Source organism: Ziziphus jujuba, chromosome 4 (assembly GCF_031755915.1).
Source record: "Ziziphus jujuba cultivar Dongzao chromosome 4, ASM3175591v1".
In the NCBI taxonomy this organism is placed as follows: Eukaryota; Viridiplantae; Streptophyta; class Magnoliopsida; order Rosales; family Rhamnaceae; genus Ziziphus; species Ziziphus jujuba.
This window is the reverse complement of record NC_083382.1, coordinates 10708490-10725776: the sequence shown is the minus strand read 5'-3', so window position 1 is coordinate 10725776 and position 17287 is coordinate 10708490. Positions and strand designations below refer to the sequence as shown.

The window sequence follows — 17287 nt, the reverse complement described above, 5'->3', positions numbered from 1 at the left end:
TCTTATTGATCAAAATTAAAAAACTAATTTATGCCTTACAAATTTGATATAATTAAGTATCAATTACGTGGGATGTGTTAAATCTTATTGATCAAAATTAAAAAACTAATTTATGCCTTACCTTTTCTCTTTCAAAAGGCTTGTCCTATTATTCATTAAAAAAATAAAATAAAATCCTAGTCTTATTAAGAGTTTTGTGCTGCTTTGAAGATGGTGTCAAGATCTTGTTAAACTTTTATTAAAAATTAAAGAATGTAATGTTTAAATTATTCAATCATTTGAAATTGAAAACTTTGAAGTTAGACGAATTATTTGACTAAGTAATATGAAAAGTTATTACCTAAAACTATGTTTATATTACTTGTCTAGATTTATGCTTATCAAGCTATTAAAAATTGTGGTTTCAATCTTTTGACTTAAAAGAGAAGTAATAGTAGAATGTCACTTCATTATCTCATCATCAAAATTCAGATATGAATGTTCTCGTGGTTTTTGTTATCAATTACTTCTCCAAAATACTTTGAATTAAATTAATAGTTTAATATTAGAAACAAATTCCTTTCCCAAAAAAAAAAAAAAAAAAAAGGGAGAAAAATATAAGCAAAATCGGTACAAGCTAATGGCATTTTATGCATTTATTAGGTACAATTATTACAAAAAGAATATTAATCAGAATTTTTTTTTTTTTTTTTTGGGGGTAAATTACAAAAAGAATATTAACTGGAAGTTGTTGAAACTAAACCAAGAAAGAATTTGAACCAAACTATACAATTCCATAATAGGTGCATGTAAAAGATTTTTTAATCCTCTATTTGAAACTATAGTGCTAAACGTAAAAGTACGAAGAGGCATCTGTTGCGTTTGCTGTGTCCCTGCAAAGGATGGATCGAGCTTCTATCACTGAACGAGGGGGCTCCAGGTCTTTCTCTTGCAGAGCATTTCCTTGCAGTCTTTGCATTTGGGATGCAAAAGTATCATCCAATATCTGCAAACAAGATACAAGTTTACCACTTAGTAATCCATAAACCTCTAGGAACATGGCTCAGAGAAAATGCATGGTATGGTTCTCTTAAAACATGTCAAGGAAAATCCCTTCTAATCGAAAATGGTCATGTCTGATATTTATGCATATAGCAGACCTCATTTTTGAAGTTTTTTACTCACCCCAAGAGCATAATAAGATCCATTATACCAAACTCGGTTTTCCTTCCTCCCTTCGAGAAATTTCAAAACAATCTAGCATGAAGGAGACAAAAGAATTTAAGTAGTGAAGTTGAGAAGACTACATAACAAACTATGTTTTCAATGTACAGTCTTTTTCTCTTTACCTGTCCCATCCTATCCCAAAATCCACGGCAAGTTGCGATAAATATTTGACTTGTAAACACCTCATGCAAGTTGGAAATAGAGTCAACTAGCTGTGAACTCAGCATATGCATCCTTTCACGAATCTCAGCCTCTCCATCTTCGTCCTTTGTTTCCTCTAGAATCCTTTTGAGCTGTGTGTTTCGATTTGATTGCAACTGAAACAATAATTTGTTGGGATATTAAGTTACTTTTCAACTTCTTAGTCTAAAGATCACATACTTGAGCAAGAGGAACAACTTGTTTTGTTTTATTCACAACACTTACATTGCTGACAAGCTTCCCTACTGTTGCCTGCAAGTAATTTTTGTATTTTGTTCTCAAGAGAACTGTAGTTCCATTCATCTGCTCCCCAAACTTCTTGTCTCCCATGACAGGCAGAACAGATGCCCAAGACTTTAAGATGTCCTCAACTCTACAGTGTAGGACATCAAGAATTCTTTTCATGGTGTTTAAGAAAGTTCCCAGCTGGTGAAGAGAAGAAACTGGTAAGATATATGCATATATAGATTGTGATATGCCCATGTGAATATGTACGTTTTTATGACTTTTATTTGACTTCATTCCATTCCAGGCATCTTATCAAATTTCAAAGTTGCTTCTTAGTAGGAAAAAATTAATTTCAGGAATAATTTATTAAGGACCACTCACTTGATTTGGAACCGAATAGATTGCTAATGATTGCCTTCTTGTCAGTTTCTGAACCTGCATATTAAGCCTCTTCTGGATGCTATCTTTCAATGGAGTTAAAATATCATTGTATTGCCTCTCCAGTGCCTTTATGATTGCTCTTTCCACATTTGCCACAGCCTTTCCCAAAATTAAGAAAAAAACTTCTCAAGTTGATCTATTAAATTATGCCAATATATGGCTCTTTAGCAGCAACTCTGGGATAAAATTAAAACTTACATTTTCCAGAACTAATGAGTACTGAGGCCATCGGTTTATTACAACTTCGTATTGAATAAGGATGTCTCTCATCTTCTCATACATTTCCTCAGCAAATGGTGAGGTGGAATGGTTCGTTGATACTCCAGTCCATGGAACCTGCATTATGACCTCAACCACGTCAAATACTAGACGAGGAGATAAAGAGAGATACGATATGCATGTTCACAAACTTCATCATATAATGAGACAAGAAACTACATATGGCATGTCTATCCATTATTTCCAAGAGAGAGTCAAGACCTTTTCTGCTTTGCACAGTTCAAGCAAGTTAAGTTCCATATCCTGTACCCACGCCATTATATAATTGTGGAACAGGTTCCTTGAATCTACACCGCCCTGCACGGCACTGAAACAAAGCAGGGTGTGTCAGAAAGCTAGACATTTTCATTAGCATCATTAATTTCCTAAAATTCAAATCATGAGGGATTTTGGTTAAAAGAGTATCCCCCGTAAGGAATTTTGGTTTGACATTTTTCACCAACCTGATCTTCCACGATTCAAGATTTCTTTCAAAATCAGCCGTTGCTATTAAAAGTTCATTTACATGTGACTGGGGACTTGATGGCGGCCAAGTAGCAAGGAAACCACGAAGCCTGTTACACAACTCGCTGCTGTAAACAGCAGCTGCAATGTTTGACAGGTCGATTGAACTGGAAATAAAGTAATGTGTCATTGTATATTCGAAATACACAAATACAAAGCACATATATCTAAATTTAAGATTTAATGATACTGACACAGACTAAGAAGTTTTAAAATTAGATTAGTTTCACTAAAAGACATAAGAAATTGGATTCAACACAATGCTGTAAACAGCAGCATCAATGTTTGACAGGTCGATCGAACTGGAAATAAAGTAATGTGTCGGTGATCGAACTGGGAATAAAGTAATGTGTTGATGTATATACATAATGCACAGAACTTCATACAGAGTACATATATCTAAATTTAAATTTTAATGATACTGACACAGACTAAAAAGTTTTGAAACTAGATTAGCTTCTTGAAGGTCATACAAAGGTGAGAGGTAATTACTCTGTATGGTACTCACAAACCTATGAATTAAAGGTTTAAGTAAAAAAAAAAAACAAAAAAATTGAGATCCCATTGTTCATCATTTTGAGGTTCTGTACTCACATCATGAATACAAGAGCTCTTTACAAATAAAAGTTGCCAGTACCTGGGAAGTACATCTTGGTCATGTATCTTGATGTCTGCCTGAATCTCGCTGCTTATATTAGTACACAGATTCTTCATTTTCAAATATGCTGTTGAAATGGTAATGGAGTCCATAATAAAGCCTTCAGAGTTACTTGACACAAACTCATCGGTCTCTACCATGTGTTTCCGACACCTCTTTTTTGCTGCCGTCTGTAAAAAAAAAAAAAAAAAAAAAAAAAACCATTTTAGGTTCAGAGTATAATTTCCATGAGAGCATAAATGAAGCACACAAAAAGAAGCCAAATATGGCATGCCCCTAATTCATATATTGGAAAATTATAACAGAAGTTTGCTTATGAACCTCGTTTCTAAATAAAGTAACAGGTCAATTATTTTCTTCTACCATATGTTTTTCTTACAAGATAATCATCCAACAGCTAAATATTGCATGGCTCATCTTATGTTCGCATTATGAGCATCTTGCAAGTCTATATACAAGGAAATAGGACTGATCATTAATTAAAAAAATCCAAACATACCTGCAAATAGTTTCGCAGCATATTTTGTGCTTCGAGAGTAAGAATGTCATGAAGGAGGGTGTAGACTTGCACAGCAGGAGCTAGAGCTGGTGCTGCAGATTCTTGGATTGGACCAAATAGGTCTCTTATTCCCGTTGGACACTCTTCATCTAATGATTTGTAGTTCTCAAAAACATTTGCCAGAAGAGACTCAATTTGGGTTTCACAATCTAACAGTATACTTTTCTGCAGGAAAACAGGAGAAATAATAGAAATAAAATATAAATCTTGTAAGTTACATTCAATCCCAAAAGTTTAGCCCATCAAGCCATCACAATACATCCCTGTACTACATATGTACGCCATCTAATGAATAGAATTTCAGCAAGCATAATAATAACTAATTGCCTCAAACTAGGGTAACTAGGATTTGAGTAAGAGTCCAAATAGACAACTTAAGCTTTTTAGATACTAGCTACCATCTGCCCCAAAAGACTAATCCGTAAAGAACTAAATCTAACCATATATATAGCTAACACAACCCACACTAAACAAAATCCATTTTCATGTCGCAGTTGAGAAAAAATTATGGTCAATTCTCTCAAAAATACAGTAGATGCAATTTTATGAGACTATATATAGGTTATCCAATCTGTACGAAGGAGTAGCAATTCAATTAGAATGAAACACAAGCCTAAGTATGCAATTTACCAGAAAAAAGGCAACTAGGATATTCTTACCTCTTATTTTTGAAGTTAGACCACACACTATCTTATTTATATTAAGATAGGCATACAAACATTGATTCAAGAGATATTGCAACGGTGACAGATGCAGTCGTATAATGTTGATGATTAAAGCTTACCTCTTGCCTTGTTAAACATTTCTCACTTCTGGCCTTTATTATTGGTACAAGTAATTCATTCACAAGCTCTAAGCAGTCTTTTGTTGGAGTGGCCACATGCATGACATGTGAAAGATATCTATAAAGCAACCAGAGTGAATATACATCTTGAAGAAATTATTAAAGAAAGAGCTTCATATTGAGTATTACGGCAAGTATTTGCTTTCATCAAGTACCTGAGCTTAGTATATGAATCAGAAACTCCATAATAATCTGAAAATTCAGTCAATAACCACTTCCAAGGCCCATCCAACCACAAATTCCGAGAATGAAAATTCTGTGCTCGCATAGCAGCATCTAACAATAAATCATAGGCTAGAGTTTCAGCAACTGGTCCACTCTGTTATATATCAGAAAAATAATTATTAGAACCTAGCAGGTCTGGCGTATCTATATCTTATTTGAGATATATCTACACAAAATCATGCTCCAATTTATCATTAGTTCTATTTTCAAAAAGAAGTTGCAATGAAATTTCAGCTGCTATTGCTGTGGCTTTAGACCATTTGTCAACTAATTTTGCGTCAATAAAGCTTCATACTCTGAAAATCGTTATCCTTAGAAGAATGCAGTTGACACCGGACTTTTTCTTAGTTCAGTTTGAAGGGGAGAAAGGAACCTTTATGTTATTAGTCTCATCACTTGTGATACTACTGCCAATGGAGAGCTGGATCTTCCCAATACATTCGTGATCATCATGATATATGGGCCACCACCGAATTCTGTCAGTCTGAGTAATGAAATCATTCAAATTAAATAACATGAGGTTGCTAGAGAGAAACTAATACTCTTTTTATTAGCAAAAAGAAAATAGCCATGGAAATCTTAGGCTAGATGGTAAAGGGATGTTACATACTGGGTTATCAGTCAAGGATGAAATTGGGATTGTAGCTCGACCTTGAACTGATTTTTTTGTGTCTTGGACTTCCACCAAAAGTGCGTCCCCTTGGCTCTCAGGGAAACTGAAAGTCCATGAATTCATATAGCATATTAGTCTTACCCCATCATTAAATAAATGTATCTTCAAAACCCAATCTAATTTTTGCACGCTATGCCATGGATATCAAGTACTTAATCACATTGCCTACATATCTCTCCCTCCCTTATTCTTTCTGATAGCACCCACTACAACATTCTTTAGCTGAAAAACCAGAAAATTCACTGCCAACATAACATTAAGATTTCTGAACCATTTTACTGTAATCTGTCTTCCTTCTTATCAGTCGTCTCAAGCGAAAGGAAAAAAGAACTGTGCAATAACAGACAACTAGATCAAGTTGAGTAAAATAGAAAACTTACAAGACATGGTAATCACCACTGCCAGGGCGCAAGCAAACAGCAGAACCTGGTTCCAGTTCATTATCTTCTATGGCACTTTTCAGTTGGAATAAGCATAACCGTGGCTCTGCAAGCATGTGAAGAAAAATTTTGATGATACATTGAAAGATATAGTGGAGAAGTTTCTCTAGTATACCCAGGATTCAGAAGACCTATCAAACATTCTACCTAACAGATATAGTTTAATGCAAAGGGATTCATTACAACATAAACCAAGCATTAAAAGCATCCTGCCCGGGAGATATAGTTTTCGCATTTTAGTCATAGGAAAAGTTGATTTTTTTACACACATGGTGCAGAAGGATATGTTCACTTAATTGTTACATTCTTATAATGATGAGAATGGCTATTATGTAAATATCTTAGGCAAACAACAATAACGAAAGATGATTCAATAATTAAAAATAGATGGTAGTTTCATCTGTGGTGTCAAAAGCACAAACCTTCTGATGTAACAGATATTGAGGCTCCTTTTAAAGAATTTAAGCCGGTTTTCACTACATGTCGCAAATACTCTGCCCCTACCTGCATGTAGATTGCACTTAACTGGGAATATGTGCTCTTAAGTTTCCGTCTTGGTATTATTCTAAGTTTCTTCACTGCCACAACCAGAAAAACTGCATTACTTTGGAATAGTAATAGAGTATTTTAGCTTTAAATTTTATAAGAGATAGCCAAAATCATTGACTCGATATTAGCCCATCCTATACCAAAGACCAACTTACCTTCTACTCGTATTTTTCCAACAACTTTCTTTGTCTTCAAAGGACATATCTGTTCGGCATTCTTAATGGTCCTTCCTTCCAACGGTTGTGAACCTCGGGGTTGCAACAAATAGTGGTGTAATCTATTTTATAACCAGAGTAGAAACATAAATTCCCATTCATAATTGAGACAAAGCAAAAAACTAAAAGAATATATTATAAACATTAGATGAGAAATCTCAAAACATAAACAAAAAGATAACTAACCCAAAGGCATTTCGAAGAACCAGGCATTCACCATGAAGAAACTCAGGCGCCTCAGTGCAACCTCTTTCCCATGCCTGGAGGCATAAGCGTATACAAGCATCATATGCAATCAAAGTTTGCCAGGCATATTGACCACTGCAATGATCAAGACTAGATATCAGTAAAGAAATGAGAAACGGCATTTATGATTTCATAAAACTTGATAAGGTGTATAACAGGAAACTGATCCAGATCCTAATACTACAGGAAATATCTCAAAGACAATTATTATACTTATCTACAAATACTTCCTGATGGGCAAAGTATTACCAATGAACGTTGAATATTTTTCTCCAGACTAAGGATCTACCATTGTTTAGAAATCAAATATAATATAGATTCTGAGTTATTCAAAATAGAACTCAATAGCTATAGGTAGAGTAGAAAAACTCCCACCAGTATAAATTCTAGCAGAAAACAAGTTTTATATTGATATCAAATGTAGCTGAAGATGGACCCCACCTGGTGTTATAAAATGATGAATGATCTAATTGGTTCACTTGCGAAAAGGGGACCTGCGACTCTATTTCTCCATGTTCTGTCTTGTTTACTCTGCATAATACAATTTGAAATCATCATGGAGTGCCAGTAGAAGTAGTTAAAAAAAAAAGACAAAAATCAATAAGATTGAATTTTTAAGTTTTGAGCAATGAATTGCACAGTTCATATAATAATACTCAAATAAAAGATTAACAAGTCCAGTTCCCATACTTTTCACCAAGTTCCGGCATTTCTGCGAAACCCGAAGTCCGATCTGCTAAACCTTTTGAAGGGCATGTCCACTGATCATTCTCTGTCAAAATAGTAGAACCCTCCTGCTTATACTGTTGATCTTCAATCTCAGTGCTTCTTTTGTCACTTGGAATATCAATAATTGGAGGTGCACTTGGAGTTCCCACGTCCCCCAAATCTCTAAACATACTACTTTCTTGAGTCGGCGTACCCTATAAATCATCAACAACATAAAATCAAATTCAAAAAATGAAAATGAAAAATTTTGAATCCTATCCAATAAACAAATAACTCCAAAAAAACCCATCAAAGAGAAAACCAATACTCTTACATGCGAGTTTCGCAAGTGTATTCGTTTCTGAAGCTGAGCAGCAGCACTCGGAGTTGAAGTTTTCTGGGCATTATTTTTCCTGATACCCAATTCACCATCTGTATATCTTCTGCAACCGTCAGGCACTTCAATCCTGAGGCTTTCATTCATAAACCCTCTATTTAACGAAGACCCACATTTGCTGCTCTTCAAATTGGTGCTTGGTTTGTGTCCTCCAAACAGCTCTTCATCGTTGTAGTAGCACTCCGTCAATGGCTTCGAATCATTAGAACCCAGAACCTCTTCGTACGAGTAGGAGCTATCTGAAATAGAAGAGACGCTCTCCTCGCCGTCATCGTCATCGTCAAGAACCGGAGGAGTCACCAAGCCTCGGGGTGTGAGCAAAGTCGAATGGAATTTGAGTGGGGGAAGAGCTTGAGAGGGCGTGAAGCTACTACCATTTGCATGGAATACCAAAGGAGATCTTGGGTATGAATCAGAAGAAGAAACTCTCTCGGCCAGAGGAGAACGGGGTTGTGGTTTTTGATGTTCAGCTTCGGCATCCGATCCCTGCAGACAGTAAAGAAAAATCCTTCCATTAGAAACATTGATGGTTTTTTTTTTTTTTTTTTTTTGACAAAAGCTGAAGAATTTGAGCGAGATTGAAAAGCGTTTTGAGGACCTTAATCCACTTGATAGCGTTCTCGTCCAGACCTTCAGTGAACATTTTGGGAAATGTTCTATGAGGGTTTCTTTGACACTTAGAGAGTGAGAGTTTCAATGGAAGAAGCAGAGGAGCAGAGACGGAGAAAGAGAAAGAAAAAGCTAAACAGAGCTGGAAAGAGAGCGTTTGTTTGGAGATGCTGAAGTGGCCTTTTTGATCGGCTAACGGCTAGTTTGACTAATTTATTTATTTTTTCAAACAGGAAAAAGAAAAGCCACGTATATTCATTTCAGGAAATTTATTAGTAATACGCCATGTGGTGGCAATCACATCCAACGGCTACAAACGCTGCGCCTTCGAATTAATAATAAAAATAAATGATAATAAAAACCAGATCTATTATTTTTTTATTTTTGGTAAATACAAAAATATGCCTCCTAATAGAGCACGCGGTATTGCGGCATTGAGGCATAGGATCCAAGTCTGTTAAAACTCGAATATCAATTTTTGAATCCGTAAATAATTCAGTGATAAAAAACCATAAGTATTATTAGCTTTAGAATAAAAAGTAAATCCACTTTGTAGCCCGGTGGGGCCTGTCAACTGGTTGGAATGGGGATGTGTCCTCTTTTTTGTTCCCTAGAGAGTTTGCAGAGGAATTGAATCAGGAATGTGGCCAGTTTTCTACTTCCTGAATCCTGGACTGTTAATTAATTGTTTACTCTCCTCTTTTTTGGTTAATACGAACCCCATTTTCATAGCCAAAAAAAATAAATAAATAAATAAAAAGTAAATCAATGGAATAATTTATAATAAAAGAGAATACACAAAGGGTACTTTTACTAACTTTAGAATAAATTTTCTTTGTTGGATCAACTATTAACTTGGAATAATAAAGGAAGAATTAAAAGTGAAAAGGGGAAATGAATAATATTGAGGTGTTTAGTAACAGCAATATATTGTGGTTGTTGGAATTTGGGATTTTTTTATTTATTTATTTTTTTTAATTATTGGAATCCTCCATCACAGTAGTAAATTGCAACAAGAGTTCTTTAGTTTAAGAAGAGCTACAATATGTGGAAAGAAAATGGCCAAATTTTAGTGGAGTCAACCTTAGAGGAACATGTGAGTTGTTAAGATATTTGGACTCTTAACCAATAAACTAAGATTGTCTTTGGATCAGATTTCATTTGTGGGAGTTGTGCTGCCAAGCATTTTTCATTTTTCTTCAACCTCTAAGCTAATAACCCAACAAAAATTTCCATTGACCTAGGCAAACCAGCCTTGGACATCCATCACATAATACACGCATACACTCAAACTTAATTCAATTGTTCACCACCACAACTACTTGTAAATATACTTTTAGATAGCATAATTGGCGACTTCAATGTGTTTTAAAGTAGTTTGGATTCATGGTTTCCATTTAGTTATGGTTGGTAGAGTAGATGTGGAAGGCAGGGGCTAAGTACCACTTCTAATGGTGTTGCTTTAAGCAAGGCCTAAACCTTAATGTCAACTGGTTCGTTCCTGGGTGTGGTCAAGTTGAAGCCTTGGAGAACTCGGGCAAGAATTAAGGACACCATTAGCACACCGGAGCGGTTCCAGAGCATGCTTTTCTACCTGAGCTTAATGGGATGTACTGGAAATGCTGTCTTCTATAATCTATAACAGCATGACTTGTCGGAAATCTCTCCCGTTTAAACTCGTCCGGGTCTTTCCGAAATCTTGGGTCTCAATGCACTTTCCGTACGTTAACGAGTAGTGCCGAAGTTAAGGTCAAATATGTGGTATCCGCACCACCTATCATAAGATTCTGCATAATACAATTTGGGGAGTCATATATGACTATATACATAAAAATGAAAGCTTGTTTTTCAGTAGGGTAATACAGATGACTTTTAACTAGTTAGCTAGTGAAGTTCCGACAAGTCAGTTTCGATCTTCAATCCAAAGATCAAATCGTCTTAATAATCATCAGCTAACAAGGAAAGCATAACATCCATGAAGTCACGCTCTTCTACCACCTTACCATCTTTCCTATTCCGAACATGTTCTTCAGGCCAAGTACTCGTGAAATAATCAAGCTTCTTAGCGTTCTGCTCTTCACATACCCTTTCAAATACTCTACCACTCCATGCAAGGAATAACATCAGGCACAACATACACCCCACTCAAACACATGAAATCTTTAATGGCTTTCTCAAACCTCTCAGATTCCTCGTCCTCCTCGAGAGTACTGTATCGTTTCCCTGCTATCATCCCGATGATCATGTTCTTAGCCACACATGAAACCCACTTGCTCATATCCGCGGTAGAAGTTGAACAAGCTTTGCCATTTTTGGAACAAAGCCTGTACAAGTCCTTAATGCAAGTGTCAACTTCTGAAGCTCTTACATTCTTGAGAAGCTCGATTCTCCTGTTCGTAAGAAGCTTCAGGGTGGCTAGTTTGAGAATATGGTGCCAGTATGGTCCATTGGACAGGACCCGAAAAGGGAATTATCATAACCAATGTATACTGAAGCAGCATTAGTTGGACGACTGAGGAAAACCTGGTCATTTGTGGTGTATACTTCTTTAGCAGCTTCCGAATGTTAAAGACTAAACCATGTTTGTCAGCCATGGCTGCAAGAGTTCTGCAAACTGGGATTTGCCCACCAAGAAGATGAAGGTGACCTATCAATGGCCAAGCACCTTGTGGTTCAGGAGCTCGTTTGCCTTGAGTTTTGGTATTGAAGAAGACTCTTCTTCTCAATGCTTTGTAACCAATGACAAAGGCTAAGAGACTTGCAATGGCTTGCAAGAGGTTCTTCAACTCCACGTTAGTGTTGTTGGTAATGATTGAACAAAACTGGAGTCACATTTGTATGGACATATTATGGGCATCTTTTACCAGAGGAAAAGGTTTAAAATTTCTATATTTAAGTGAATTTTCGAAAAAAATAAATAAATAAAATTTTAAGGGGAACCAGCCGGCCATTCATGGAAGAAGACTAGCATGTTGGCCTAAAAAAGGACGTGTTCAGGGGAATTTTCAAAAATTCTTGTTTTTGGACGAAAAGAGTAATTTAGAAATAGAGTATTCGATTTTATTAGCCTGCCACTGCCTCGGATCGTTTTCTTAGTTCTATTTTCGCACAAGACGACCAAATGAAGCTTGCTTAAATTAATGTCAGAGATGGAGCTGTTGTTGGATAGACGATACTGAACATGAGAACAACAATGTTGAAACAGATAAGTTTGGTGCCGTAGTGTTAGCCTTGGTAGAGTTCATAAGTAAGCCAGAAAAGAGAATTCGTTGGGCTGAAGTCTAAATTTAGGCGTGAAGCACAATCTGCTCCAAACTATACTGATTTCTAAATTCTTCTCTCAGTTCACATGGAATTATGCTTTCCCTAAGGAAGTGGATGAAATTTCCTCATAAAAATATTTCAATTCCAAAGATGAAAACGAAAAATGAGAAAGGACTTGAATCAAATCTTATCTATAAGATCATCATTGTTTGATATGCAGTTTCTAAAGACATCTATCAATGGATCCAACCGTTGTTTCTTACAGCTGGTACATCAATATCTCCATACCTAAAACATAAATTGGAGAAACATGTTCCATCTATCATGTGACAAAATATTTCGTTGTCTAGTGTACATTTGATGTAGCAAAACAGTGAATTCAATGATTTGTGCTCGCAGATAACAAAAAATACATACATATCACACTATAAATTCAACTAGCGAGAAGAATGCACAAAATTTTAAAATTTAATGATTTAGAACATCTATCAAGCATCAAAACCATTGATTGGATAAACAAAGAAATTGACTATTTGGCCTTTCTTTTTGAGTTATGACAAAAAACAAAAATACAAGGATAGAATGTTCAAACAAATTACAACCTTTCTAGAATAATTTGACTGAAATGAAACACGTCATCCAAGAGGAGCTCAACACTAACTAAACGTGAAAAAGTGGATAAAAATAAAATATTGCGGAGTGAGGAGTGAAGGGGAAGGGGTTTGTGCCGCAGATCATCCAACAGCCTTCCTAATATGCCAGGATACAATCATCTTTCAAATTTAACTACGTAAAATGCTAATATGATTTAAGCAATAAAAACTTCTTCCTAGGTAGAGATTCTTCTCCAGGCGGTTGATGAAGAATACCAATGATATCATTCTAATCGATCTTTACGGATGAGAATAAATAGTGAACAAAGTAGAAAGACATAAGGAACCCAATGGTGCCAGTTGACAACATGATAGCAACTGCCATAATAAGCGAATAACCAAGATAAAGTATAGCTGAGACAGGCCCACTCAAACTCTGCAGATCAAATACCAAGTAATTGATGGAGTACAGGAACACATAAAGGGCAACTGAACCCGAAGCAAAGAATGCCTTCCACCACCACCTCCAATCTTCAACACAGAGATGCATGTAGGTTAGAACCACTGAAACTTCAGCACAAACGATGACCAGCAAAAGCAGAACTATCAGCAGGAAACCAAAGACATAATAGAACCTCCCAAGCCAGATGCTCGAAAGGATGAAGAACAGTTCAATGAATAGGGTTCCAAATGGAAGGGTCCCCGCACCAAGAACAAGTAGCCATGATGGATATTTGCGTGCAGGGATTTCCCTTGGAATCTGGTTGGTTCTCACAGGATACTGAATTGCCTCAGCTCGTGTTCCTAAGAATCCTCCAAGTAGGGTAAGTGGGACTGAAATGCAGAACCAGAGAGAAAGGAGTACAAAATACAAGGAAATGGGAAGGGCACCCGTGCTATTGTTAGACCAAAGGATGAAGTTAAGCACTGTGAGGATAACAAAAACAATTCCAGGGAAGAAGCAAGAAACCGACCACGAAACTGACCTCCATCCTTCTGAAGTGCCTTTCAGAGTTCTCCACAGACGTACACCAACATACCCAGCTATAATTCCAAGGAAAAGGTAAAGAATAATCATTCCAGTCAGTAGCATTCCTCGTGAAGCAGGAGACAAGAAACCAAAGGCTGCAAAAATAATTGTAACAACTGCCATTCCTGTAATCTGAACCCCATCTCCAACCATCACACAAAGAAGCTTTGAGTGATCTGGCTCTCTGAACACATCTCCCACAACAAGCTTCCACCCAGAAAGCTCCTCATTCATCTGAGCTTGAGCTTCTTTGTCCAATTCTTCATACCTAGTTAAATCCCTTCTCACAGTCCTCAGGAATATAACAAAAACAATACCAGCAAGGAAAAATATAACCATTAATGAATTTAGGATAGAGAACCAATGCACACGGGCACCCTCCATCTTCAAATAAGCATCCCATCTTGATGGCCATCTTATATCACTTTTAACAAATTCAACCTCATAAGTGAAGGACACTTTTTCATGCTCCCTTATTATCTGAGACTTTTCAAGCTCCTGAGGGCAGCTTACAGGTGAGATATTATCATACATTTTGTGCTTTGTCATGGCTTCTGGGTCATGTTTAACGCTGCAGGGGTTGACCACAAATCCCACTATCTCAAATCCAGACGCTTTCTTCTTGTCAGATTCAGAAATTACAGCCATACCTTCTTCCCCAGTTCCAATTATCTCTACACCACTCCCTTCATACTCATGGATCAAGACAGTAAACTTAAGGTGGTTGATGATGTAATCATCATTACTATCTGGTGGAGTATATCCAACAGGATAACCAGTCCATTGAATCTTAACTCCATTTTGCGTGGCATACCTCATGGCTGGCAAATTATCCAGAATCATATTAACTTGATACAGATCCCGTGTTCTCTGTTTCAAGAGCTTGACCTCATTCTCATTCAAAGCTTTTGTAGTACAAAGATAGACAGTCTCGTTGACATTCATCCGGAAACGGTATGGGGAGTTGTCGATCTGATCTCCCATAAGAAGCTCGCCAAGATTCTCAGCACTTTTCTTTATACCCCCTTCTGGTGGGCAGTAAGGGAGACTGTAATAGCTAAAAGGAAGCTCAGTCTCAATAGAAGTTAAGGAATTAACTTTGGCATAGATCTTATCCCCTTTGGAATAAGTGTGCATGTAACTTCCAGGGAGATAAAACCCATTGCAGGCATGAACTAGTAGAACCAAAAAGAGAGAAGCCCAGAACATTGAGGGCGCTCTTGGATTCGATAATCCCATTGGAATCGACCAAAAATAACACAGACCAAGTGTTGGAGAAAGTACTTAGTTGATCTGAGCTACTCTTAGAAATGCATTTAAAATCAAATCTGCATAGCAATGAACACAATTTTCTACCATCAGCCACCCTGAGATTTTATTTGCAACTAGAAATTTAAGTTGAGTTCCAACCAGCCCACAACTTCCTATTTCACCCAAAAAAAAATCATTTTTCCATTATCACAAATAGAGGTTCTTTCATATCAACTATCAATCCACAATAGATCCAATTAAACACGAAAAAACATAAAAAAGCAAAAGATGCATCAGATCCGGCAAAGAGAATTTAATAAGCAGATCAGAAAATCTAACAAGAAAACCAATCAAACATCAAAAAGCAACAACCACAAAGAAAAAACAAAAACACCAGATTCAGATAACGAAAACCCATATCGAAAAATTACATTCCACAGAGATCTAATCAAAACCCAATAACGAAAAAGACATTACCGACGCAAAATAGACAGCAAAAATTAGAGAAACCCATAACCCATAACCCAATACAATTACAGTATAGATATATTGAACGGGAAAAAGAGATAGAGAAAGTCACCGTAGATTGGATCGGATCGGATCACTTCCTCTTGATATGCGTAAGAAGGAAGCAAAAGAAAACCCACCAAGTTTATGCTCTTTTTCTACTGCTGAGGAACTGAGATGGGAAGTTGGAGAAACCCTGTCTTCTACTTTCTTTCTCTCTCTACTCTCTCCCTTTTACGCGCACACGCAGCGCGAGCAAAGAAGCCAAAGATAGACGTGCCGGTATTCTTATGAATGAACACCGTTGGATTTGCAATCGCAATATTTAAAGATTTAATTTTGGGGGCCAGAGAATGTATTCGATTGAGATGGACGGACGTGATGCGCCATAACAGGTGAGGACCCTATGCTTTTCACCTTAGATCTGAATAGTTTAATGGAGTTAGATCTCTCATGCTTTTTTTTTTTTTTTTTTTGGGTAATTAAAAAACAAAAAAGCAAATAATTAATAAACAATCTGAGAGAATTAAATTAGAGCATATTTTCTTTTTCCCTTTTAATTATTAATTAGAGCATCTTACTCTTGCCAATTTCTAGTAATTGAACATGATGATAAATTGGATAGATCTTTGAAGGTTTTTACATAAAACAAAAATTTGAATAGGTTAAATCTTAATCATCATTATCATTTGTAAAACTATAGGAGTAATGTGGTATATTATTGAATTTTTATACTCTTGAAAGTAATTATTAATAATTTACTTTACTATCATTAAAGTCAGATCCATACGTGATTTTCATTACTTGGTTGAATTATGTTAAAGGAAAAATTATTAATGGGAATTTGGAACCATATATATATATATATATATATTTAATAAATTCCAACATCAATTGTCAAAAATATATATATTTGATTATATATTGTAATATCAAACCTCTTTTGATTTGATATGATTTGTTGTCCCAAAAATAAAACCTCTTTTTGATTTGCCCATCTGTTTTTCTTTTTTCTTTTTATCTTTTTTTAAATTGAGAAGAATATGGAATAACATATTTTAAAACCTTTTTTTTTTTTGGTCATTATTTAAAACTTTCATATTTCTATAATTTATATATACATATATACATATACACACACACACAAAGCTCTATTGGAACATGAAATCCATCTAGAAATGAAATAAAAATAAAAATAAAAATAAAATTCCTCATATACTGTCATCAGAAGTTAGGTTTCTAATTTATTTCTATTATGTATACTGAATTTTAAACTTCAAACATAATCCGATAACAATTGTGCAACAGAGACAATAAATAAATAAATAAATAAATTGAGATAATTGTGCAGCAGAGACAATAACACAGGCTTTTAGCATCAGTCATCAGATAGGAGGTCTGATGTGAAAATATATTTTTATCATTATCACCATTATGCTGCTTAATTTTAACAAACTTTGATTAACGATGAGGAAGGTTTATGCTCTTTCCAAAACCAAAAGAGTTAATATTGTATACCAAACTTGGAAAGTGTTTATGAAATTAACCCGTGAGAAAAATCTATAACACTCCCTAAATACATACTTTCCCAAATACGTATGGAATCTTTTTTTTTTTTTCCTCTTTTGTACATCATATTAGTAAATACTTATGAAACCTG

General features: G+C 35.7%; 3 protein-coding genes across 4 annotated transcripts; all 3 read right to left on the bottom strand.

The window, feature by feature from the left end:
- Positions 1-610: 610 nt before the first annotated feature.
- Positions 611-9163, bottom strand: LOC107416811 (uncharacterized). Its single transcript, XM_025072706.3, has 22 exons — positions 8972-9163; positions 8311-8859; positions 7959-8191; positions 7710-7799; positions 7209-7343; positions 6963-7084; positions 6681-6836; positions 6199-6304; positions 5756-5861; positions 5519-5629; positions 5076-5239; positions 4861-4978; positions 4017-4241; positions 3497-3687; positions 2799-2966; positions 2557-2662; positions 2275-2412; positions 2017-2175; positions 1633-1833; positions 1329-1523; positions 1165-1236; positions 611-985 (listed from the first exon to the last, which is right to left on the bottom strand). The coding sequence occupies exons 1-22, from the start codon at positions 9014-9016 to the stop codon at positions 827-829; spliced, it is 3549 nt and encodes a 1182-aa protein (XP_024928474.2). The 5' UTR covers positions 9017-9163; the 3' UTR covers positions 611-826.
- A 1757-nt stretch (positions 9164-10920) lies between these two features.
- On the bottom strand, positions 10921-12572 carry LOC132803528 (protopine 6-monooxygenase-like). The gene is made up of 4 exons (XM_060816732.1): positions 12510-12572; positions 11506-11804; positions 11163-11372; positions 10921-11080 (listed from the first exon to the last, which is right to left on the bottom strand). The coding sequence occupies exons 1-4, from the start codon at positions 12570-12572 to the stop codon at positions 10921-10923; spliced, it is 732 nt and encodes a 243-aa protein (XP_060672715.1).
- A 182-nt stretch (positions 12573-12754) lies between these two features.
- Positions 12755-15934, bottom strand: LOC107416841 (transmembrane 9 superfamily member 12). Of its 2 annotated transcripts, none has more exons than XM_060816325.1 (2): positions 15701-15934; positions 12755-15293 (listed from the first exon to the last, which is right to left on the bottom strand). In XM_060816325.1, exon 2 carries the CDS (start codon positions 15106-15108, stop codon positions 13129-13131), a length of 1980 nt encoding a protein of 659 aa, XP_060672308.1. In that variant the 5' UTR covers positions 15109-15293; positions 15701-15934; the 3' UTR covers positions 12755-13128. The 2 variants fall into 2 exon arrangements, with proteins under 2 accessions (XP_060672308.1, XP_015880874.1); XM_016025388.4 differs by having other exon boundaries at positions 12755-15197.
- Between the last annotated feature and the right edge of the window lie 1353 nt (positions 15935-17287).

Coding starts and splice junctions, on each gene's coding strand:
- LOC132803528 (XM_060816732.1), bottom strand. CDS start 12,572: ATGATAGATGGAACATGTTTCTCCAATTTATGTTTTAGGTATGGAGAT. Junction 11,805..12,509: donor GAGATATTGATGTACCAGCT/GTAAGAAACAAC, acceptor ATGTGACTCCAG/TTTTGTTCAATCATTACCAA. Junction 11,373..11,505: donor TATACACCACAAATGACCAG/GTTTTCCTCAGT, acceptor TCTTACGAACAG/GAGAATCGAGCTTCTCAAGA.
- LOC107416841 (XM_060816325.1), bottom strand. CDS start 15,108: ATGGGATTATCGAATCCAAGAGCGCCCTCAATGTTCTGGGCTTCTCTC.
- LOC107416811 (XM_025072706.3), bottom strand. CDS start 9,016: ATGTTCACTGAAGGTCTGGACGAGAACGCTATCAAGTGGATTAAG. Junction 7,085..7,208: donor GTTCTTCGAAATGCCTTTGG/GTTAGTTATCTT, acceptor GTTATAAAATAG/ATTACACCACTATTTGTTGC. Junction 1,524..1,632: donor TAGGGAAGCTTGTCAGCAAT/GTAAGTGTTGTG, acceptor TTATTGTTTCAG/TTGCAATCAAATCGAAACAC.